The sequence below is a fragment of the Silurus aristotelis genome (genome assembly GCF_946808225.1).
Source record: "Silurus aristotelis genome assembly, chromosome: 2".
Lineage (NCBI taxonomy): Eukaryota > Metazoa > Chordata > Actinopteri > Siluriformes > Siluridae > Silurus > Silurus aristotelis.
The window spans coordinates 9,028,556-9,054,396 of record NC_139575.1 but is presented as its reverse complement, the minus strand read 5'-3'; the positions used below and the strand labels follow the sequence as shown (position 1 = coordinate 9,054,396).

The window sequence follows — 25,841 nt, the reverse complement described above, 5'->3', positions numbered from 1 at the left end:
CAACAAGTGCACCATCACCATCACAAGTGCAGAGAGACATAATTAAAGCTGTTGAGGCGTTTACACTATTTGGACTAAAGTTTGTGCACACCTGACTGCGTATGTGCTACACATTTTATCCCGATTTGCTGTTTTAATAACCTCCACTCTTCTGTGAAGATGTACCACTAGATTTTGGAGTGTGCTTGTGGAGATTCTTGTGCTTTAACACACAAGATTATTAGTAAAGTCGGGCATCGATGTAGGGTGAGGAGGCGTGGGGTGCAGTCAGCGTTTCAATTCATCCCAAAGGTAATGTTGAGGTCAGAGCTCTACAGCAGGCCACTCAAGATCTTCCACTCTAACCCGCATCAACCATATCTTCAAAAAGCTCACACAGGGGAATTGTCATGCTGGAACAGGTCTGGGTCTCCTCGTTCAAGTGGAGGGAAGATTTTATTCTACATCCAGAGACCTCCAATACAATTTTATGTCTCCAACAATTTGGTAACAGTTTAGAGAAGAATCACATATGGCTGAAAAATAAAAAATTCAAACCTGTAATGTGGTGACAAAACAAATAGTCTTATCATTTCATTTAACACGAACCACAAGTTATCACACAGTAACACACTGTGTTACAGGATTCTTATTGGGATCATGTCATATAGTATGACAAGTATGAATTCTACAGTGTTGGCAAAGAGAAAACAAATTAAATAATAACTCAAAAAAAGAACTGTGATTTGTTATCTAGCCACCAGCCCAGATATTTCAAAGCAGTCACAGGAAAGATGTATTTTATTGCTCCAGGATTTGGTATATTCTTCTGGCTTGTCTCTATTTTTACATTTATGCTATTTGTCAGATTTCTGCTATCAGGAAGCAGCGAACTCAAAATCTAAAAAACGAAATCAGATTCGAAAGATCAACTTGAGTGACATGAACAGAAATCTATTCACATACAGTTGACGTGGATGGATACAGACATGAACACATGGAAAATCCTATCCATGTTTCTTTTCTAATATATTTCAGTCTGTTTACACAGAAATTCCAGAAGCTGCTTATCTTTGCATTACTTTAGGACTCTGATTTAACCCAGCTGCAGGAAGCGAACCAGTTATTTTGGATTACTAGGCCTACCTGCACAGCTGTTTCCTTTTGATTTAATTTTTATTTCCAGATTATCTCTCATAGTTCACAGTTCACACATCAGCTACCAACCTGAAAGGTTTAAAGAACTACTGTTTGTGCTCTCTGAGGAGAGCTCTATCCTCCTTTTCCTGCATGCATCATCTCATAGCAGAGCATGATTGGCCTGTGTTACTGTGCTTTATAGAGAAATGAGTGTCTCTGTCATGACTGGGATTCAATCTTCCAGGTGATTAAGCACCACTTTAGACCCCTTGTATTCTGGATATATGGCCTGCTGACCAAAAAATACATTTGAATATTTATGTTTGTTATATTTTTACATCAACATTTTTCTTTCTTATTTTCTCTTGATCGAGGCTTAATTTTCTCTGGGACTCGACATAAATGTTGTTTTCTTGTGTTCACGACCTAATTTTCTTGCGATCTTGACATAGCAAACATTGTTTTCTTGTGATCAGTACAAATCATTTTTGCATATTCATAACCATAACCATTTGTGGCAGCGGACACGTAAATGGTTATGGTTATTATCTATACAGTCTTCATTCCTCATACTCGGAAAAAAATAAGTACAAAACAAGACAAAGCAATGTTTTTGTCAAAAACAAGGAGAAAATCAAGTCGTGATAATGAGAAAACAACTTTTGTATTTCTTTTGGGTGCAATTAATTACAAACCAAAAATGTTTAGCAAATCTGACTCAAACCTGAAATTACTAAACCTTCAGATATAGAGTATACACCCATAATCCCACACACATCATTGTCTCTGCAATGTCTCATATCTCAAAGAGATCTCAATAACGCAGCTTTATTTTTTTCTCCCGCCGAGCGGAGTCGAGTGCCTTCGGCGACGCTGAATTAAGTGAGGCATGAGTGTAAAGTTATTCCCACAGTACGTACAAGTCTTTCCAAACCCTCACTCGACTTCTCTTAAGCCAGACGTCTCCATCAGCGAGTGGGAAACGAGACTCTTAAACACAAGACGCAACAGCATCGACGGGGGGTAAAGATCGAAGTGCGGGAACCAAATGTGCCGTGAACGTGTCACTCTAAAACCCCTTCGTTTTTATTCACGGGGTGCCTATGGTTGGGGGGTGGGGCACAGACACCGAGTGTTCCCATGCGAGTCGTGTGAAGGAGCTACATGGGCGAAGCGCAGTTTTCTCATCAGAGAGTCTGCTCATCCTTATCTCACTACGATGTCCCATCTCCTCCACCGGTGTTTTTTCTTCCACTTTATTGTCTTGACGTTAATTGAAACAGCGATAGCACTTTAAACACCTTACATTAGTGAGCTGTCTGAACGACATTTCATGGAAAAGAAATGGACTGTGTTTTCTTTATAAACCAGACACTTTCCAGGGTCAATAAACTGAATCCATGCACTGTATGGTGGCACTATATAGTGCCCGGCTTTCTGAAGTTTACATCAGTAGCTTGTTTTTTTTGTTTTTTTTTTAACTTTTGAAAGCTGGCTTGCTTTTGTGCTAACCTTTCACTCTGGGGCCAGATGGGGAGCAGTGTTTGCTCTGATGAATACTAATGAAAGCAAATATATTCTATAGGAACACCACTGAGGGAATTTTTAAGACGCATTCATCTAATGCTTGTGTTTTCAACAAGGCATATATGCCAGGCAATAATATATCATTCAAAACCTGGGTCAAACCTTACAATCCTGCATATTTCATTGCTTTGTCTCAAAAACATAGGGCGAGATAAAAGCTTTGAAAATGACTGTGATACAGTGCGTGCATATTCTATAAGGCCATGGTGCTGACTCGAACATTCTTTGTAATCCAGTATATGTAAAACCCATCACTGTGGGTCAGCCTGACTGATTTCTCATGCTTTTGTTTTACTGCTTTTTCGCCACCGTACAAGATATATTGAGTTCACACATTATATGGATATAAATATTGCCAAAGGTATTGGGTCACCTGGTCATGAGTATGGTATGAGATTTTGGAGCATTGCATTCCACATTTGTCCCAAATTGCTCTTATATTTCCCTCCCCTCTTCTGGAAAGATGTTCCACTAGATTTTGGAGTGTGCTTATGGATATTTGTGTTCATCAGGCACAATGGTATTATGAAAGGCAGGTACTGATGTAGGTGAGGAGGCCTGGGGTGCAATCAGTGTTCACATTCATCCCAAAGGTGTTCATTAGGGATGAGATCAGAGCTCTATAGCAGACCACTCAAGATCTTCCTCTCCAAAGCATTTAAAGACGTCCTGTACAACTGAGTGCCTCCAGCTTTGTTGTAACAGTTTGGAAACCACATATAGCAGGAAAGGTCAATTCTTTTGGCAGTATAGTGTATGTATATATACATTAGGAGTAAGGCAGGACACCACCATGTACACACACACACACACACACACACACACACACACACACACACACACACACACACACACACAAAATCACACACTAGGGACAGTTTAGTGTTCTCGGTTTACCTAGTGGTATGCTCTTGGTAGGAGGGAGGAAAGCTGGAGGGACCCTATTGGATGAAACATGTGAAACTGCACACATGCAGAAACATGACCTCAGAACCAAACTCTGTGGCAGTGCCTTATGAAATTCAACAATTACCAAAAAAATAAATATTTACTTGGGATCAGTTACTTGAATCTCTGCAGTTGTGAAAGCACAGACACCTTATCCTTACCTGCAATCCTTACCTTAGTAAAAAAAAAAAAACTCTGTTCTCCTGGAATTCAAGATCTTTAGGATCAACTTTTGATTTTTTATTGGTGGCCATGGCAACCTGTGCAATGCAATATGACAAGATGAGGAGATTTAAAAGAAGTTGCCTTGCTATATTCATAATTATTTTGTGGCTTTCTACAGCTCTACTGATACGATTTGGACAAATAATAATAATAATAATAATAATAATAATAATAATAATAATAATAATAATAATAATAATAAACATTTTGTAGGTTGACTGTCTCTCATTCCAACATTTTAATAGATGTAATCTTTTCTGTTTTTTAATTTTTTTATTTTTTTTAAGTATTTTCTTGCAGTTCCAAGTTTGGAATAAAATAATGGACAAAACAATAAAAGTAATATCTTTGAGTGAAGAATTCACAAATACATGTTTGTGTAACCTGTTTATTGGTGCTCGGATGAATGCGCGAGACTTCTGTTTTAAAATCATTTGGTCCTTTTTTAGTGCAGGGTAACATGTTTGACTGTGGTAATCATGCTACACATGTGGAAGATAGTGATTAAGCTGGAAAATCATTGAGGTGGTTATTGGACTTTCTGAGAAGCATTGTAGGAGCATGTAGCAGTTGGTTGAGAAATGGAAAAAATCAGACAGCTGAAATATTTAAAAGGTCTCACTTAGCTGCCAGGGGCCCAGACACTGATCAGAGAGAGCACTAGACACCTTTGATGAAGGTGTATGCCAATTTGACAGGACCCATACTGGGTACCTGGGGAGTACCATATAAAAAAAAAGGTGCTATTGGCTTTTTTCTCCTTTCCAACACAATAAACTGGAAAATAATTAATTCTTTATGTAATGCCTGCAGCACAAGCGTATTGGCTGAGAAAACTGCAGTCTGGTCCAGAATGCTTGTCTGTGTTTACATGAGCTTCTTGTTAATTTTTTTTTAGAGATACTCCCCAATGCCTTTTTACTCTGCCCCATTGCAATCTGTATAACAAGGAAAGCAAAGTGGATCCTGCAAGCAGACATTAGTTACATTGGTTGTGTTTTTTCCAGGTGGACAAATGTATTAGTACTGGGAAGGGAAGTGGGATTTTGACTTTGCAGTTTTCCATGCGGACATGCACCATATGTAAACACAATGCCTAAACCTATGCATTTCTGTAAAACTCATTTGTGATGATAAAATTGTATAGAATTGAAGCATTGACTTGCTTTGCATTTTAAGGTAGTGCTTCAGATGAACTACCTTCTACGAGAGCTCATTACAAAGAAAAAGCAGGACGGCGAAAACAATCTTGACCATCCTTGCAACTCAGTAAGCATTAGAGCATATTGTGTATTTTTAGTGTTTCTTATTTGTCTTTCAAACAATGGAATGGCCAAGTTAGCAAAACCAAAAGATAAAATGCAGCCTCAACAAATCCATTGAATTGAAATCAATTGATTATAGAGGCCTGCTTTCTGGACATGGGCAGACCAGGGGCGGATCTAAGAATTAAAACAATGGCACCGCATCTGCATCCCCAGCACTTGTATCCCAATGTGAAAAATATTAATTTTGATCATTTTTCTCGAGCATATTACAGCAGCGGCGCCTCAATGTGAGACATAAAAAACAAAAACGTCTTTCGGTTAAAGCATAGTCCAAACAAATGACTCTTATGAACTGCTGCGTTTCAATGAATCAAACACATTTAATGCAACCAAACTGTCATTGATCACAAACAAGTGACTCTTTGAACGAATCAAAGATAAATATACCTTACAATCTCATTTAATTTATGTCTTTCCAATCCAGAAATTAATTTCACATTCAAAATGTGTGCTCCGTGTACCATCCAGGGTTGCTTGCTTCATTGTTGCCACCCCTTAAATATTTTTGGAGATCTGCCCCTTGGGGCAATAAGACTAAACTTAACTAATACACCTTGAAAAGCGGAAGTACGAAAAGTTTCAGGAAATAATGTCTAATAGTATCTCACTGCTCAGTGTGTGCATATTTTAGTCCTCTTTCATCAAACGTAATGGAGGAAGTCAAAGTCAGCAGATGATTGATTACCGAATTCTTTTGGGGGTTTAGGCCACTGAAAGCTTTGCATCTCCCAATGAAGAGGTGCCTTTTGTTTTTGCTGCTTTCCTTTACCCTAGTGGTGGCTTATATCCTGTGCCTTGTCTTATCACGTCAAAAGAGTTTCCTGCTGCTTGCTCTTTCAAAGTTCCCCACAGAATGGAACAGTGCTGGACATGTCTCCTCCTGTTCTCCCAGCAAAACTTGCACATGGGGTTTTAGAAGTCCTTCTCCTCAGGAGCTCTGCCGGGCATTTCGGAGGCTCTGGACCATGTTTACCTCCATGTCAGTCTCTTCTTGGACACAATGGAGATGAAGTGAGTGAGCAGAGGGAGGTGTGACATCGTGGCAATCATGGCGCTCTGGAAAGGGGATGGTCATTTGTATTCTAATCGGAGGGGTAGTCCTGGATACGCTTAGGTGACTGGAAAACATTCAAGGCAAGAGGAAGTGAATAGACTTACACTGGGCAAGCCTGCTCATACCCACGCTGGTTTAAATCGTCCCTCACAATAGTAGGTAACTCGCGGTCATTTTTTGAGGATAGTGAAAGATGAGTCTGAGATAGGCATACACATTCCCTGTGGTCTTTTCAAACTTTATCTTTATGAATATCAGTCAGTTTTGATTAAATCCAACTTAGATTCCATGAAGAATGTTATTAGAGAGCTTTACCTACTGGGCAGTTCCCAGCAAGACAGTTTATCCTCCTGAAATTAAAGATGTTCTTCCAGCTCCGTACCCATGCTGTGCCCAAAGAACCTCACATGTAGCCTGGGGATGTCAGAAAAAAGGTAACAGTGGATTAAAGATTAGCAAATAAAATTGAGTGGTTAGACTAATACAAAAAAAAAAAAAGATTGTAAAAAGAATGCAGGGTGAAGAAGCATTTGATTTCATCCAGCATCCGTGCCAACTTTTTACTTTGGATAAGAGTTTTCTCTCCCCACAATGCCCTGCTGATTGCGGCTCAAGTGGGGAATTAGCTTCAGCTACTTAAAAAGAGCGATGTATCAGTGCTTTATTCTTTTAATCTGTCATTTACACCCTTCAACTATACACTAAAAAACGTTCATCCTGATACTACCAGAACCACCATCTTCCTTATTTCACCTTGTCCATAATTCGGTGTGTCATGGCTGCATTCTTTTTCTTAAAATGGTCTTAACATGTTTCTTTTGAAATGGTCAGAAAAACTGTTTTTAATTTTTTGCTTAAGGTTGTCAAACAAAATACTGTAGCAAGATAGAAGTTCAGTGTATTTACAGCTACAGCAATCTGTCTCATGAGCATAAAAGTGAAATTATTTTTAATTATTAGTAATTAATTTATTAATTCATTAAATAACATTTAATCATTCATAATTAAATTCAAATATATTTTGTTTGTCTAGTGTTGATACAATGGACAGACAAAGCAGCTTCAAAGAAATAATAATAATACTAATAATTAATCTGCAAAAATAATAAAAATGCTGTTGATAATAATTCTAACTAATAAAAAGCGAGAAAAAATAACAATAATAATAACAGGCAATTTTAAAGGTACCACAGTTATCAATAAATTTTCTTCTTAAAAATGCATCTTTTTTTGCTTGAAAGCAAATCTTGTTTCAGGGCATTATGCAAAGGGTAACAAGGTTTAGATTAAAACAATCCTGATTTTACTCTTATATCTGTATGTAAGTCCCTACTAATGAAGCACCTGTAGATGCTGCTGCTGATGATCATGATGATCTGTGTCAGAATCAGAATGGGTTTATATTGCCACACAAGGGATCTGTTTTGGTGACGAAAGCTTCTAGGTATTTAAATTAAAGGAATATCTCAGTAATTTATACAAAATTTAGAAATCTTATATACAAATATGTATAAGTGGAAAGTAGTGCAAAGAAACTGTTAAAGTATTATGCAGTCTAAAATAATAAACAGAAAACGAAAGTAGATTGCAGTTGAAAGGTTCACATATATTGAACATGAGGTGATTCAATGAGTTTGAATGTTTATAAGGTGGATTGCCTTGGGGGGAAAAAAACAGTTATTTATAATAATGTTGATGATGATGATGACAAAGACTGTTGTGAATACTGAACACCAGCATACATTGATCAATTAATGTCATTAGAACTGGACTCATCAAAACAGTAGTATGTTAATATAATGCTTCTTTATCTGTGCTGTTGCCGATCATCGCTCTACTGCAAGAGTCTAAAAGGTGCTCTCTGCATGGCAAAGGGCAGATCAGTAACCAAATGCGTGGGAACATAGCAATCTGTTTGTGTGTGTGTGCGTGAGTGTGTTGCGAATGGGGCATGCCAAGTGCATGTCTACACACCCTCTGAATCAGAATTTCTTTTAGGGTTGAACAAACGCAGTGATCCCCCATGCTTAATCAAGACTCGACATCTTTCACTGTCAGAGTGTGTATGTGCTTTCATTTGTGTGTGCAGCGGTGTTTGTTAAGGCCTCCGTGTTTGTGTTGCGTGCGCACGTTGACCGAGGTTACTAAAGGATAATGGACGTGCAGGACGAATACTGCTTCTGCAGGACTAAGACAAACATACTGTGACTGGATGCATAAAGAGAAAGGATGAAAGAGAATAAAATGATAAAAAAAAAAGTGATAAAAAGATGCAAAGCTAATTCGAGTCTGGATTTGCAGTTTGCGTAGAATAAATGGGAAAAAAAAAAAGTAAAAAAAGCTCAAAAAACATGTAGGCAGAAGTTCAGAGTGAGAACGAAACAAGCAGAGGATGTATGTGTCTGCACAAATGAAAGCAGTCCTGTGTGAGATTTCTTCCTCCTTGAACCTAATGTGCACAAAAAAAATTTCTTTGAGCATGAGCTAAAAAACTATTTATTCAATTTGAATGTTTTATTTGTGTGGCACATTAAACCTTAAACATTTTCTCTAAATTGCATTGAATTAAAAAAGATTGTGAATGCAAACTTTTGCCATCATAATTTGATCTCTACAAGTGTATTCCTAATGAAGGAAAACCTCCCTGAGGCAGTATGAGGCAGATGGAGAGATGAAAGCGAGAATAGACGGCAGAAAGAAGAGAGAGATACGTGGATCAGTAGGTTCCCTTATGGTAATAGTAAGGACACTGTGCGGTGTGATCAGATCATAGTGCAATCAGGGAATCCTATTTTGCTACTGTTTGTTAGAATTCTTGTATGCATAAATATTTGCAATACCGATAAGCTAAAATTAGGTACACTGAATAAATGTAAATAAATACCTGATAAACACAGATTACTACCCAGATATTTGGTTAATTATACTTCCTAGATATCTGGTTAATTATGGCATGTTGTGTTGTTCCTTATTTATTTATTTTTTATTATTATTATTATTATTATTATTATTAATATTATTATTTCATTTTCATTTCATCTTCTCCCGCTTATCCGCAATTCGGGTCGCGGGGGCAGCAGTCTAAGCAGATGCCCCAGACACTTCTCCGTGTCCAGGGATCGGGCTGTCAAGGCCCCCGCCTTCAACTGCTGCCCAATCCTCTCGGCACCAGTCCCTTACAGTCCCTCCTGCAGGTGGTGAGCCCACGGGAATAATATTATTATTATTATTATTATTATTATTATTATTATTATTATTATTACTACATTTCTATTTAATTTAATTCATTTTTTTACATCTGACTTTTTTCCAATTGTAAATGCAAATTTTGTAAATAGCTTGACATAGATTGCCCCTGCCATAGTTCCTTGAAAGCATGAGAGGAACCAGACTCAAAAAGGAACCATCCTCATCTGGGTTACACCAAATATCCATTTATTATACTCTCCACTGATGGACACTTGAATGCAAAAACCTTATGAATTACTGTACATTCTAAATCCATCTTCATGGTTCATAAGTTTAACTCTCCTCAGTAACCTCATAGATCTTTAGGCTGTTCATGAGGAATATTCTTAGCTGCACTTAGATCCAGAAGTAGGATGTGAGAAGAGAGAGAGCAAAAAGGGAGAGGGAGATACATGGATCAGTTACCATTATTGTTACATAATAGTAACTGTGCATTGTGATCAGATCAGAGTGCAAGTACTATACAGAATCATTTTCGCTAATTATTTGCATAGATATATAATATAATATATACTAGATTGCATAATATTCTAAATATTTTAACACAATGTTCTAACAGAATAAAAAAGCATATTCAATGCATGTTGCATTGTTGCACCCATGTGAATGTGTTACCTCATGAAAAGACAGAGAAAAACAAGAAAACTGTCAATCGATTTGTTGTGCTAGAGTCCAATTTTTTATCAGGTATTTAAGACGGGATTGGAATTTTGATGAATGCTTGCAACCTTTTTCCATACAACCATCTGCAAACTTCTCACCATAGTAAATTACATTGTTTGTTGTTCTTATGAAGTAACAGTTTCATTGCACAATTTGACTCATCTGAACAGTGGATGTTGAAATATGTCTACCACTTAAACGAGAACATTTATGTAAATCCGCGGTTTATGAGGCTGTTAATTCTAATAAATTGATCCTCTGCAGCAGAGGTAGCTCGTGGTCTTTATTTGCTGGAACGGTCCTCATGAGAGGCTGTTTCTTCATAGCATTTGACAATTTTAGAGACTGCACTTGGAAATATGTTTAAAGTTCTTGAGATTTTTTTTTAGATTGACTGCCCTTAATTTCTTAAAGTAATGAGGGATTTTCTTTTCTGTTTACTTAACCGAGTGTTTCTTGCCATTAAAAGGCAAGAAATGTCCCGAATGAACTCCTGACATGGCACACCTGTGAACTGAAAACCATTTCAGGTGACTAACTTGTGAAACTGATGAGAGAATGCCATGAGTTTGCTAAGCTGTTATCAAAGCTACATGTAGTGACTTTGGACAATCAAAAATATAAAACATATTTTGGGGTTTTAACACGTTTGTTACTATATAATTTCGTACATGATCTATAGTTTTCATGTTCTCAGTATTAATGTACGATGTTGAATATAATAAAAATAAAGAAAAAAACATTAAAGGACAAGGTGTGTCTAAACTTTTGTATATTATATATAGCCTGTCAATATCAGTTTAAATAAACATACAAACAAGCCATTATACTCTTTAATAGTGCCATTAAATGAACAATAAAGACAAATTGCTAATTGACTTTGTGACATGGTCTTTGTTCAGAAGCAATGATGGCCATCCGGATGAATATTCGTGCTGTGTTTCTGCTTTGTCCCAGCTCTCTGCAGTACCCCTCCACTTGTATTGTACGGCAGTGTGTCTTGCGGTCAAGCACCCACTGTGATGATAGAATATGACCGGTCACAGAAGCTGATGTTTGGCAAGAAAGCACAGACTCGTTTACTAGCACACACATGGCATATATACACAGTACACATGCTGAGATTGGAGGTAGTTTATCAGCATGCAGTCTTGCAGTAGACATGTTGTCTTCTAACTGCTGTGTAAAGCCCCGCTGAGCACATCAATCACTGCTGCTCCATAATCAGCCCTGAGAATTGCAAGTCAGATCGAAAGCCATGGTCGCATTTCACTGCATGTGGATGATATGGATGGTAGCTGGTCAGTCAGAGGTCTTACTATGTTTTGTAAATGGGGTAGTGAGGTGCTTTTACACAACAGCGAGTGTATGTCATAAACAATTAATACAAGCCTATACAATGTTATATTTATATTTTATGCAGTATGTGTATGTACACGATATGGACACTTGAAATAGGATTTGCATGTTAGTTTTGATGATCCTATTTTGTATTTAGTCCCCATTTGCTGTTATAATAACCTCCACTCCTCCACTCTGCTCAACTATATTTTGGAGAGTGACTGTGCAGAATGAGATTTGTGCTCAGTACGTAGTTAGTAAAGTCAGTAAGTGGGCGTTAGTGAATTCTTGTATTGATGTGGAGTAGCCTGGGATGCAATTTATCTAAAAGCTATTTAATAGATATATGCCATTTGGCAAGTACAATCAAATTTAGAGATCAGAATCAGTAAAATCTACTTTCATCGACCTTCTATATACAGTGTGTGTGTGTGTGTGTGTGTGTGTATATATATATATATATATATATATATATATATATATATATATATATATATATATATACACACACACACAGTATATATATATATGCCAATAACTCTTTAATCAATCGTTGTTTTTTTAAATAGATAATAGATAAAAAACAAACATAACACTATAATAATTTTTAAAAAACATAATTACAATAATAAATAAAAAAAACCAGTATAATATAAATATGTAATTGAGAAATTTGTAAAAACTAACAGCACCGACATCTGTGATTTGCCTCTAGAGGCCGCTCTCATAATGACAGGGGACTTCTCAGGCCCTCCATCAATGGACAAACCCGGAAAAACTAAGGATTTTTACAGATAGCCGATAGATGTATTTGAATTTCAATTCATAGAATGAATTTGTGTTAAAGCGTTATTAAAGCGTTCATTTTGACAGCCCTAATATATATTTATATAAAAAAAAAATTATATATATATATATATATATATATATATATATATATATATATATATATATATATATATATATATATATATATATAAAAAACCTTCTGTTGTTTTGGTGATTGAATGTCAGAGAGACAGACGTGATATTACCATGCTGTATTCACTAGAGGTTGTCTGTATCTCAGCAGGCCATCCAGGCCTCTGTAATATTGATGCATTTGCCAGAGCATCTGTATAGCCAAGTGCGCCCAATGGGCAATTGCTTCCTGCCAGAACTCTTCATTATAGGGTTATATATGGCACAAGGATGTAGCACTGTGGGCCTCGTCACTGTGGGTAGTCGGACTGAAACAACATCTTCCAAAACCTTTTATTACTATACTTTTATTTCTCACCCACTTACACATATCTCTTAACAACCCATGCCTAATGGGGCAGAAGTAACAGCAGGCAGATCACTTGCATCACACAGACACAAATGAATACCGAGAGCCATGGAGGAGGAGGAAGGTTGTTTTGTCAAGTGTGAAAGCTGCTTTTGAACCTCAGGGCAGTTCAAATCATTTCTGGTAGGCTGAAAGTTCCAGGGCTTGATTTAAGTGTATAAGTGTACTGGGGTTGGGATGGCACAAATTGTGAAAGCTGCTTCTGAGTTTGGGTGTGCAAGCAGCTTTCAAACTCGGGGGCTTATCGAGTTCCTGGTACACCTGAGAGCAGTGCTCTGGGATATAAACTGCAAAAGAGTGTGAAAACTGTCTGCTTCTGGGACTCAGCAGTGGATAATAGATTTGAACTTGAACACCCATTATTGGAATATAGAAGACATTGAAATGAAAAAAAAAAAACTTTTAATTTGTTTTGGATATAAAGCTAGCCACTAATAAAGCATATATATATATTAATCGATTAAATAAATAAGGTAGGTGGTGATGTGGGTAGTGCTGCCATTTTACAAATTCAGGATTCTATAATAAACCAGGGTCACTGACTGTAGAATTTCACATCTTTTACCCAAATACCAGGTGGTATCAAAAAGTTACCACATCTGCTATTCTGACCATGTTTACACCCTGGTCATTGAGCTTTCCTCATGTCTCGCCGGAAACATGATCATACTTCCCCACCCACCCTACTCGCCAGAATTGGCAACTGCGCCAGATTTGGCTCCTGCTCTCCAAAAATAAAGATCCAGTTCAAAGGTTGGCATTGACACCATTGCGGAGATCCAGTGTAAATCGCAAAAGGTGCTTCGAAAATAGACTTCCAGGACATATTCCAGAGGTTGCAGGAATGTTTAAAGGCTCTGGCATGGAGAAGCTGATGCTGGATCTGTGATGATCACAAATGTTGAGCTCAGTAGCTCCTACTTTTATACCAAAGACTGTAGAAAGAACATTTACTTATAATCTTATACTCCAGTGCTCATGTTAGTTCTCACTCTCCGGTGTTCTGTATTGTTGAAAGATTTATGATCAAACTCTTGATGTCACCCAAATGAGGATGGGTTCCCCTTTTGAGTCTGGTTCCTCTCAAGGTTTTTTCCTCATACCATCTAAGGGAGTTTTTCCTTGCCACAGTCGCCACGGCTGCTCATCAGGGATAAATACACACTATTCACCTTCACTGTTGATTTCTGTAAAGCTGCTTTGAGACAATGTCTGTTGTGAAAAGCGCTATACAAATAAACTTGACTTGACTTGACTTGAATGCTGGGGGGAACTTTATTGCTGTGCAAAGGGACTATTCTGAAGGTGACACTGTGTAAACTTAGATAAATAAAGTACTGTATTTTCTTGTAAACAGAGCTAGTTTTAAAAATTTTGATGCCACCTTGATTGTGTAAGTTGTGTCTGGACCTTTCAGTTTCATTTTACCACTTCAAACATGTTACTGAACAAGCTATTGAACATGCCTGGATGAATACTATCCAGGATGTATTCCCACCTGTTTCTGGATAGGATCTGTCACAACCCTGACCAGGATAAAGTACAGAACTTAAATGAATCAACATATACAAGATTATGCATGTCACCAACAAAGATTTTATGCACAGGATGTATAAAATGATGCGATTGATCTGCAGTTTGGTAGGAATGTGTCTGTGAAAACAAACCTGGGATAATGATGCAGTCTTCCAAACAATTGTGAAAACACCTGGAGAGAAATATTGACTGGTTGTTGGGCAAAGAATAAAAGAAGCCTGATTAATGTGATTAGACTGTGACCTATCGAGGGGACAGAGACTATATGACCGTAGGTGGTGTGTGGGCTAAAAAGTGACTGTGTGTGTGTGTCCTCTCTTTGATAAGGGTGGGATTGAGATGACCTTTGTTGTTTACCACATTCTCAAATCCATCCCTTATAATGTGCTGCTGAAACAAAACTCGTCCCTGAATACAAATCTTTGGACCCTGATATTCCATATTCTATCTATTATAGTATCCTTTATATTAAAAAGCTTCGTTCTAATAACTGCATCAGTTTGGTAGCAACGACTTCCTAAGACACAACATTTTGTCTTAGTACATCATGCATTAAATATCTAATAATTTCCAGTGATCGGTGTTTATATGTGGGCCATCTTGTATGAACATAGCATGTTCTTTAAGGTCATAGGTCTTTTATTACACTAGTGCTGAAAATTTACCTCAGTGAGTGGAGGGACCTATTATAGAAATGTGTATTATATTAAATGTGGAATGTGATGCCCAAAAAGCACATACCATATTTATAGCCAGGCAATATATTGTATAAAGACACGGTTCATTGAAGAAGTGTGCTGGGGCTGAACACCATTCTCTGCTAATACAAGTGGACTTTCTGATTAAGGGCTTAACCAAATTTATGCCGACTCAACCAATTTGTACTGTACTGACTCATGCATCACGAGGCTGTTTAGTCTGCTAACTGTGCCTAACACAGCTTGAACTCAACATCACCAGGTGTAAAACATCCATCTGTCATTTAATGTGGAATAAGCAAGGATCTGCAGTGATCTCAAAGAAGAGTTGGGTCACCTATCAAGGAGTTCTCCTCTGCTCTGGTCTCCTCTGGCTTGTCCATCAGAGATTTAGTTCTACAGTATATCTAGATTTCTAGACGAAATTTAATTAAATGGAATTTTGGATTTCTTTCCCCTGAATAAAGAGACTTGCACAAGCATTTTCAGTTCTTACTTAAAACAAATTCATCTTTTCTCGATAAACATTATCAGGTGTACATGGATCACAAACATCTACATAACTTGAAGTCACCTTTGTTTGAACAACAGACTTACACCTTCACATCATCTGCTGCTGAACTACAACCCGCTGTTCAAAAGCATCCAGAGGAAGCCATTAACCTTAATGGTGTCTCAGATGAAACCTGGACAAAGTCTGTTGAATTGCACACTTGACAGGCTGAAACAAAAGACAATAATGAAATCCTTTTCCATAACTGACACCATGGTACACAGCATACAAACAGCATACAAAAAAAGACAGAATAAAGGAACTTGATGGTTGTAGCGTTCCCCCAAGGCAACTACGGACGGCACTTCTTATTAAAGTGAAGATGGCAGTCAAGCTGTTGGACAGAATGCGATTAGAGTTCATAACCAGCAAAAATTTATGCAGTAAAGATCACAGCGCTGTTGTGTTTGTTCTGCTTCTGGCTGTCTGTGTAACTGTGTGAGGAGGGGAGAACTTTGACAGAGAGAGATAAAAAAAAAAAAAAAAAGAAAAAAAACAGCATTTGGGGTTTTTTTTTGTTTTTTTTCTTTTTTTCCCATTCTGTAGGCTTTAAGTTGTCGTAGGCTTTTTTTTGCCTTTTATCTAACCTTGAAGTTACATGGAAAGCACTAGACTTGCTTGTATTAATATCAGTCACCATAAGGAGGTATACATTTTCTTTTTTCACTGAGCGCTACCAAGCTAATGCTTGATCTTTAGCGGACATTCTGTTATTTTATTAGCATTTTAACACATTGTTATTTCAAACTTCAGAGAAAAATTTGTTTGGAGATCATAATGCTGTCACAAAGATGTAAACTGGTAGACATAAGGAAACAAAAAAACTGCTCATGAGGATCAAACAGCGACAGAAAATCCACACAAGAGGATATGCCTGGATTGTTTTAGGTTTATTTTTCTTTTTTGTACAAAATATTAATAAACTTCTTTTTGGCTTCTCCCATCAGGGGTCACCACAGCGGATCATCCGCATGTTCGATTTGGCACACGTTTTTACGATGGATGCCCTTCCTAACACAACCCTCCCCATTTATCCTGGCTTGTGCAACCCTAATGGCTGGGGTTGGTTCCCTGACAGGGGATCGATAATACCACAATATTACCACAAGCAAAGTGTTCAGTTTAAGTTCCGTTTGTTTGTAGTATAGAGCTTTTAACAATAGACAATGTTCCTAAGCAGCTTTACAGAGTTAAATAGACTATGAATTTTAGTATCTAGAAGTCTATTTCTAATAAGTGAGCCAATAGTGACAATGGCAAAAACTGAGATGGTAAAAGGAAGAAACCTAGAGAGGAACCAGACTCAAAATGGAACCTATCTTTATCTGGGAGGCATCTATTGTTGAGGTGTACTGTTCAGTGAACTGTTCAGTGATTGATGCTTAAATGCAGAACTGTTCATGCCAACTGTAGACCTAAACCATCGAGCAGCCTGTTTATATTAATTACAGTCAAAATCCACCCAAATAGTTCTTGAGATGCTCAGTAACTAATTTTTTCTATCTAATCATCTATCTATCTATCTATCTATCTATCTATCTATCTATCTATCTATCTATCTATCTATCTATCTATCTATCTATCTATCTATCTATCTATCTATCTATCTATCGTTCTTTCTTTCTTTCTTTCTTTCATTCTTTCATTCTTTTACTCTTTTCCATTGTTCGTTCTTTCTATCCTTCCTTTTTATCTTTCTTTCTTTCTTTCTTTCTTTCTTTCTTTCTTTCTTTCTTTCTTTCTTTCTTTCTTTCTTTTTAACTTTCTTTTTAACTTTCTTTCTTTCTTTCTTTCTTTCTTTCTTTCTTTCTTTCTTTCTTTCTTTCTTTCTTTCTTTCTTTCTTTCTTTCTTATTCTTGGAACAGTGGATTGGTGACAAAAGCCCACGCTACTGCATAACGGCCAGCTCATCATTTCAGTTTCCATGGTGTCTCCTAAAGGGGATGTTTTGACTTTTGATACCGTATTCTAATAGTGGTTAGATTATATAACGGTATAAATGAACCAGCGTTGATGTTTGCCAAGTGTTTTTAAATATAGCTGCGCTAAACTTCAGAGCCATTACAGAATTGCTGCACGTACTGTGGTGGTGTTGCAGAGAGCAGTGTACTGACTGCTTTATGATTATGGCATTCTCTGTGGAATGAATGATTATGGGGCTGATATGCAGCATGCATGGCCAACATTTCCTTAAGTAAGCAACAGTCCATTGGTGCAAAATCACAAGTTGACCTCATGACATTACAGATGGCTCAAATCACTGAAATTTATCCTCATTAAAATGTTGGCCAGAGAGCATTTGGGCTGTATTGATTTATATGAATATTTAAAAAAATGTAAAAAGATATTAACTGTATTAGCTGTCCTGCTTGGTGGCACAGAATATGTGACGTCTGTGGAAAACCTGTTAGATGTTGGCACTGTGGCTGAATTCTGACAAGCAGCCCAGGGAAAAGATTTGGGCCAAAATGATCTAATGTTTGAATCACTTTTTAAATTACTCTCCTAGCAAAGACGATGTGGATGATCATTGACGTGAAAATGCTCATCTACCTAAAGACATCTAAATTGCATTTTCATAAGAATAAAACATTCTTACTTATTCTCCTTGCACTCTGCCTCAGCTCAAATACAATATCTTACATCTACAGGCAGTTCGTGGGCAGCACTTCCCACACATGCACATGCTCATACATCACACACACTAGCATTCAGAAATGAATGCATACGCCTATATTTTTCCCATTCCAGCTATTCATGTGGAATATTTTATCTCCAAGAAATACAGTTTTTCCTCGATTCAACCCGGTTCATGTTTGCTGTATCTCTTTTTCAGTCTCTCGCCTTCTCACAAGTAAATACAGATTCAGAAACAATCAACAGAAATGGCTGTGAGGAGAAGAGTAACACAACCCTGTCCCTGATCTCCACAGCAGCAAAATGTGTCACACACCACAGTAGAGGCAGTTAATCTTACCAATAAGCAGTATGCAAGAAACATTGCAGTGTGTGTGTGTGTGTGTGTGTGTGTGTGTGTGTGTGTGTGTTTTAGGGTGCAAGAAGAGTTTGTATTTTTTGCCCTTGAGATTTAGCTTTAACTATATCATTCTATAAAGAGGGGGAGGTGAAACGTTACTGGTAGTGGGAAAGAAAGAGAAAAAGACAGAAGGAAAAGACATCCCAAGGTGCCTGCATGAACGCTTTTAGGATTGGTTTATCTTTTCTCAAAGGAAAGCTCTAGATAGGGCTGTCAGTCAGTACATCCATCTGCCTGTCAGTCAGTCAGTCCATCTGTGAAATTCTTTCTTTGCATATCCTAGCGATTTTAGGAGCTGGGGTCAAAGCCCAGTGTCATTCATGATGCAAGCATTGCATATTGGTGATACCAGGGCTTGAACCCCCGACCTTCCGAACAGTAACCCAGAGCCTTATCCACCGAGCTGCCACGTTCTCCTGGTACAGTGGTTACTGGAACATACCATTGTTTCAAGTCTGTGTGGATGTTTTCTTTATACTGTACTTTTCTCATGCACTGATCAGGATTAACATTATGACCACCTGTCTAATATTGTGTTGGTCCTCTTTTGCTGCCAAAACAGTTCTGACCCATCGAGCATTAACAGCACTGTCTTGTCTGTTTGATTGGTCCACACTTTACCAACATCAGTGTCCTGAGCTCACTAATGCTTTTGTGGTTAAATGGACGCAAAAATGACACCAAATGTGGGATCTCAGAGGGCCTTGTAAATGTGACAGCATTTTATCTCATGAATGCACATGAATTGATCAATGCTCCAAGGATCACCTTTATCAAAGCAGTACATGTTTGCTTTTCCCTGAATTGTTGATACTTACAGTACGTCATAATCGGTGCCTCAGCTGGAATGCTGATGTTGAACATGGTGTCTTCCTCTGAAGCAAGCTGTGCCTCAGCACCAGGGGAAATTTACTCAAATCAACAATTCTGCTGGCTGGCATTTTGTAAAACCTTCAACCTATCAAAAGCTTTACCAATGCTGCCTTCCTGTATGTACCCTCTAAAATCAGCAGCATCTGGCTACGCTCGAGGCCACGTTTTCTCCTGTTCTGGGTAATTAAAACACATTTTGCAATCTCAAAGCCTTTTTTTTTAAGAGCAATATAATCCAGGTGAAAAGCAGTCTGGGGCACTCATGTCCGGCTCTGTCCTTGAGATAAGGCTGGTGAAGGATCTTTGGTAATTAACAGGGGCTCACTGCAAGCCGGCCACCTCATTTTGTAATCCGCAGCTGAACCTGTAGTGCCACAGTCTTGGTTTTTCGAGGGAGATAAGAAGAAAAGATATCTGCTTTTGTTGGAGAATAGGTTCAGAAGATAGAAAAAAAAGGCTTAGATGAGATAATATTGGGCTGTTAGGAGACAAATGGACCTGGATTTGTTTTCTGTTACAAAGATAAAACGGCTTTTCCTTTCTGTTCAAATCTTTATCTCATATCCAGTTCTGTTCTGTACCTTTACATTCGATGGAAAGGCTTAACAGCACCTACTTAACACTGTGTGTTGATGTAATAGTGATGGCGTGTCAGCAGTGTTTGAGATATGTCAAACTTCTATTCAAACAATTTTGACAGCACCTTAATGAACTAGTTAAATATGAAAAGTAATACATTTAATAGGATCCCTTTTTATCCTTCGTAGGATTACTTTATTTTACCACTGCTTTCACCTATGCCTTCCAACTTTAACAAGTATATCATCGACTCATGCTTTTTGGATTTTATGATGGGGCCAAGGTCAACCATTAGGGGCACAAATAATGACAGCGCTGCAGGGTCATCATCAAGAGTGGGAGATAGAATGATATTACTTGCTCTTACTCACGGAGAAGCAGCAGTGATGAATAAATATAAAAATGTGTCCCTTAATGAAAGATATGAACTGAAAAATAAAACAAAACAAATTATTTAAAAAAATTTATTTTTATTACTTTTTATTCCTAGTGCCAGGAGGAGAGTATATTATGGAATTATATATATATACAGTGAGGAAAATAAGTATTTGAACACCCTGCTATTTTGCAAGTTCTCCCACTTAGAAATCATGGAGGGGTCTGAAATTGTCATCGTAGGTGCATGTCCACTGTGAGAGACATAATCTAAAAAAAAAAATCCAGAAATCACAATGTATGATTTTTAAACTATTTATTTGTATGATACAGCTGCAAATAAGTATTTGAACACCTGAGAAAGTCAATGTTAATATTTGGTACAGTAGCCTTTGTTTGCAATTACAGAGGTCAAACGTTTCCTGTAGTTTTTCACCAAGTTTGCACACACTGCAGGAGGGATTTTTGCCCACTCCTCCACACAGATCTTCTCTAGATCAGTCAGGTTTCTGGCCTGTCGCTGAGAAACACGGAGTTTGAGCTCCCTCCAAAGATTCTCTATTGGGTTTAGGTCTGGAGACTGGCTAGGCCACGCCAGAACCTTGATATGCTTCTTACAGAGCCACTCCTTGGTTATCGTGGCTGTGTGCTTCGGGTCATTGTCATGTTGGAAGACCCAGCCTCGACCCATCTTCAATGCTCTAACTGAGGGAAGGAGGTTGTTCCCCAAAATCTCGCAATACATGGCCCCGGTCATCCTCTCCTAAATACAGTGCAGTCGCCCTGTCCCATGTGCAGAAAAACACCCCCAAAGCATGATGCTACCACCCCCATGCTTTACAGTAGGGATGGTGTTCTTGGGATGGTACTCATCATTCTTCTTCCTCCAAACACATTTAGTGGAATTATGACCCAAAAGTTCTATTTTGGTCTCATCTGACCACATGACTTTCTCCCATGACTCCTCTGGATCATCCAAATGGTCATTGGCAAACTTAAGACGTGCCTGGACATGTGCTGGTTTAAGCAGGGGAACCTTCCGTGCCATGCATGATTTCAAACCATGACGTCTTAGTGTATTACCAACAGTAACCTTGGAAACGGTGGTCCCAGCTCATTTCAGGTCATTGACCAGCTCCTCCCGTGTAGTTCTGGGCTGATTTCTCACCTTCCTTAGGATCATTGAGACCCCACGAGGTGAGATCTTGCATGAAGCCCCAGTCCGAGGGAGATTGACAGTCATGTTTAGCTTCTTCCATTTTCTAATGATTGCTCCAACAGTGGATCTTTTTTCACCAAGCTGCTTGGCAATTTCCCCGTAGCCCTTTCCAGCCTTGTGGAGGTGTACAATTTTGTCTCTAGTGTCTTTGGACAGCTCTTTGGTCTTGGCCATGTTAGTAGTTGGATTCTTACTGATTGTATGGGGTGGACAGGTGTCTTTATGCAGCTAACGACCTCAAACAGGTGCATCTAATTTAGGATAATAAATGTAGTGGAGGTGGACATTTTAAAGGCAGACTAACAGGTCTTTGAGGTTCAGAATTCTAGCTGATAGACAGGTGTTCAAATACTTATTTGCAGCTGTATCATACAAATAAATAGTTAAAAAATCATACATTGTGATTTCTGGATTTTTTTTTTTTAGATTATGTCTCTCACAGTGGACATGCACCTACGATGACAATTTCAGACCCCTCCATGATTTCTAAGTGGGAGAACTTGCAAAATAGCAGGGTGTTCAAATACTTATTTTCCTCACTGTATATACATACATACACACACATTAGGGGTGTAACGGTACACAAAATTTACAGTTAACTACATACCTCAGTTTTTAAGTCATGGTTTGATTTTTGTACGGTTAGTGGAAAGAAACACAGTTAATTATTATTAACATTTGTAATTACCAACAATTTAAACAGTTTTAAATAAAATGCCTGCTTGTTTACATAATATATAAAATTATATTTTATAAAAATGTAAATAATGCAATACACGTTTTATTATATTGATTAAATGTAATACTTTATTAAATTGGCACGAATTAAATTGATTAAATAAAAAAGTAAAATAAATAGTTTACATTTGGGTAATACAGGTGTGTGTGTGTGTGTGTGTGTGTGTGTGTGTGTGTGTGTGTGTGTGTGTGTGTGTTTTATATTTAATATTCAATTTTCTAAAGATATGATCTTTACTGTTAATTAACTGTTCTACTTATTTCAGCATACTTAAACAAATGCTTTTATTCTTTCCATCCTTCAGTCATTCACTCCCTCGATATGTGGAATTGTCAGGATTTTGTTTTTTCACGAGATATTTTTATATCGATATCTATAGTCTTAGCGTTTGCCGCTAACCATGAAGTGGCTAGCGGCTAACGCTAACGTTATGGATTATTTTGCGTTTTCATGCATGCACAGAGCAAATCGTATTTCTGGTGTAGAGTGAGTGGGCACAGTGACACTACGCTAACTCTAGTTTCTTTTTTATACCCTTCGCATTGTTGTGTATGTTTTCAAGAATAATTTTTTTCCTTCATCTTCTTTCGGCTGCTCCCATCATGGGTCGCCATAGCAGATGATCCGTCTCCATACCCCCCTGTCCTCTACAGCTCCCTTTTTCAAACCAACTACCTGCATGTGTTCCCTCAACACATCCATAAACCTCCTTCTTGGTCTTTCTCTTTTCCTCCTTCCTAGCGGCTCAATCCTCAGCATTCTCCTACCAATATACCCCATGTCCCTCCTCCAAAATGTCTTACATGCGCTGTCCCTCTAATAAACTCATTTGTAAACCTGTCTATCATCGTCACTCCCAACAAAAACCTCAACATCTTCAGCTCTGCTACCCCCAGCTTCATCTCCTGTCTTTTACTCAACGCCACTGTCTCTAAACCATACAACATCGCAGGTCTCACCACAGTCCTATAAACTTTCCCTTTCACTTTTGCAGATACTCTTCTATCACAAATTACACCTGTCACTCTTCTCCACCCACTCCACCCTGCTGCACTCTTTTCTTCACTTCTCTTTACTGTTGCTCACAGATGGTCCCCTCTTTTCTATAACTTCATGGCATTACCATTAACATTATAAAATTGATCAGCCTGCCATTAAGTTATAGAAAAGAGGTGACCATCTTATATATATATATATGTGTGTGTGTGTGTGTGTGTGTGTGTGTGTGTGTGTGTGTGTGTGTGTGTGTGTGTGTATACAGCATGTGTGTGTGTATCTCCATAAATGAGGCCGATGAGATTCACATCTCGATGCATAGCCAACAATACGATAAATTAAAGATGCATATAAAGCAGCTACCGAAGCAGTTCGATTTTGATTTGATTCAACACAGTGATTCAATGCAATACGATGCAAAAGAAAATCTGATGCGATGCAACTCAGAGTGGTACAGATAGTTTGCTTTTATTTGTTTGGTTCAGACAGACAGTAAATCATACATTTACTTAAGTGTTGTCTAACTTTTAATGCCTCTCTTTCACAAACAGGCCTTTGTAGTGCAGAAATACAAAAAAGAAAAAAGATGTGAAGTGTTGTTTTCCTGTTCTGTTTCCAGGAAGATGCAGCTCTACCTCTGCCATGTTAATCTATATTCGAAGCAACCCTCCAGACATGCCTCTGTAGTGTTATGATACGCCGTATTTTCATGTAGCAGCAGCGGTGCTGAGAGAATACGCTCGAGAAACGCTTTAGCGAGGAGAAATCAATCTCCTTTCTCCTTTCTCAATTTGTGAAATGTTTGAGTTTTAGATGGTTGATTATATTTGCAAATGGCTTATAGAAGATTAAACTGTATATCTATTGTGGTATTAATATGAGCTGACTGTAGTAAAAGAATTAACCTTTTTATACCTTTTTTTTTCCCCTCTTTTTTTGTAATGTAGTGAAGACCACATGCTCTACGACAGACTTTACCTGTAAGAATGGACAGTGTGTGCCAGGTCGCTGGAAGTGTGACGGAGAGCCTGAATGTCTCGACGGATCTGACGAGTCTGACTCTACATGCAGTAAGTGATATGTGTCAGTGCATGTACTGGAGAACTAATGTTCTCCTTCACGGTCCTTCAATCAGCTGTTATGTTTGCAGAGTAAACAAGCATAATTAGAAAAAAATGTAAAAAAATTTTCGAATGGCGCCGAATTGAATGGAAACCTTCCAAAGATTTCACAAAACCAAAATGTCAGAATATTTTTTAGATATATTTTGCACATGTATTAGTCAGTGGGAAATTTTCATTTGATTGTTACACTCACAATACACCACAATACACCTGTATTCCTACACATTCATGCAGTTATCTATATGGGCATAAATGAATGCCCCATACAAGACAAGAGCTTCGGTTAATGTTTATATTATACATTATAATATCAGTTAAATATGATCTCTGTGACTTTGGCACGGTTGAGTATCTTTTTGGTACACAATAAAATCCACACACTATGGTCAAACAAACAAACAAATATATAAGTAAACTAATAACACCCAATGAGTGTCAGTTTTTATGGTAGAAATTCTTTGTTGATGGAAGCGGTGAGAATCAGAAAGCCTGATCAGAAAGTCTACAGTAACTAGAATCACCATTTTTTACAGCTGTGGTGAGCAGAAAAGCATCTCAGGACACACAAACTTGTGCTATAACAGCTCTCTCCTCGACAAAGCATCTTACAAGGTGTCGTAAAAAGGGGCTCATATGTTTCACTGGGCAGAACAGCTGGCCACAATCTGTTCCTGCCAAAATAATGCAGCAAAGAAAAGCTCATGTTTCTCTTTAGAAGGCACTGCAAATGTGTTTGATATTCGCTTCTCTCCCTTTCGTCAACCGTGCCGAGTCAGAGGAAGGATAATGAGCAGTCAGCAGTACTTACATGGACTGCATGCCTTGAACATCACTGTTGGCATTAAAGCATAGTATTATCACCCAAATCAGGATGGGTTCCTCTTTTGAGTCTGGTTCCTTTCAAGGATTCTTCCTCGTAACATCTAAGGGAGTGTTTCCTTGCAATAGTCTGCATGGCTGCTCATCGGGGATAAACACACATCGTTCACCTTAACTCTTAAATTCTGTAAAGCTGCTTTGAGACAATGTCTGTTATGAAAAGCGCTATAGGAATAAACTTGACTTGACTTGACTTGATGGTGGAATTTGGGCAAGAATCTGCAAATGCTTGTCAGTGATGCCCCAGTTTCCAAACAATGACAGTATCAAACTCTGGATGAACTCTCAATGTACATCATCCAACTTTATCTCAACTTATAGGCAAATAGGCTTTTATAACATTTCATAACATTTTATGAACATTTTCCAAATCATATATTTATATTATA

The 25,841-nt window shown here is 37.9% G+C and overlaps 2 protein-coding genes across 4 annotated transcripts in view; one reads left to right on the top strand and one right to left on the bottom strand.

Moving 5' to 3' along the window:
• Positions 1 to 25,841, bottom strand: part of ddr2a (discoidin domain receptor tyrosine kinase 2a) — a 359,575-nt gene that overhangs the window by 80,229 nt on the left and 253,505 nt on the right. The window lies entirely within an intron of this gene.
• Positions 1 to 25,841, top strand: part of lrp8 (low density lipoprotein receptor-related protein 8, apolipoprotein e receptor) — a 180,830-nt gene that overhangs the window by 60,531 nt on the left and 94,458 nt on the right. For all 3 annotated transcript variants that reach the window (XR_014537519.1, XM_083566146.1, XM_083566145.1), the window contains exon 3: positions 24,397 to 24,519. Coding sequence is in view for 2 of the 3 variants with exons in the window: in XM_083566146.1 (XP_083422272.1) it covers positions 24,397 to 24,519 (123 nt within the window). In the remaining variant the exon portion in view is untranslated. The remainder of the gene's footprint in view (positions 1 to 24,396; positions 24,520 to 25,841) is intronic.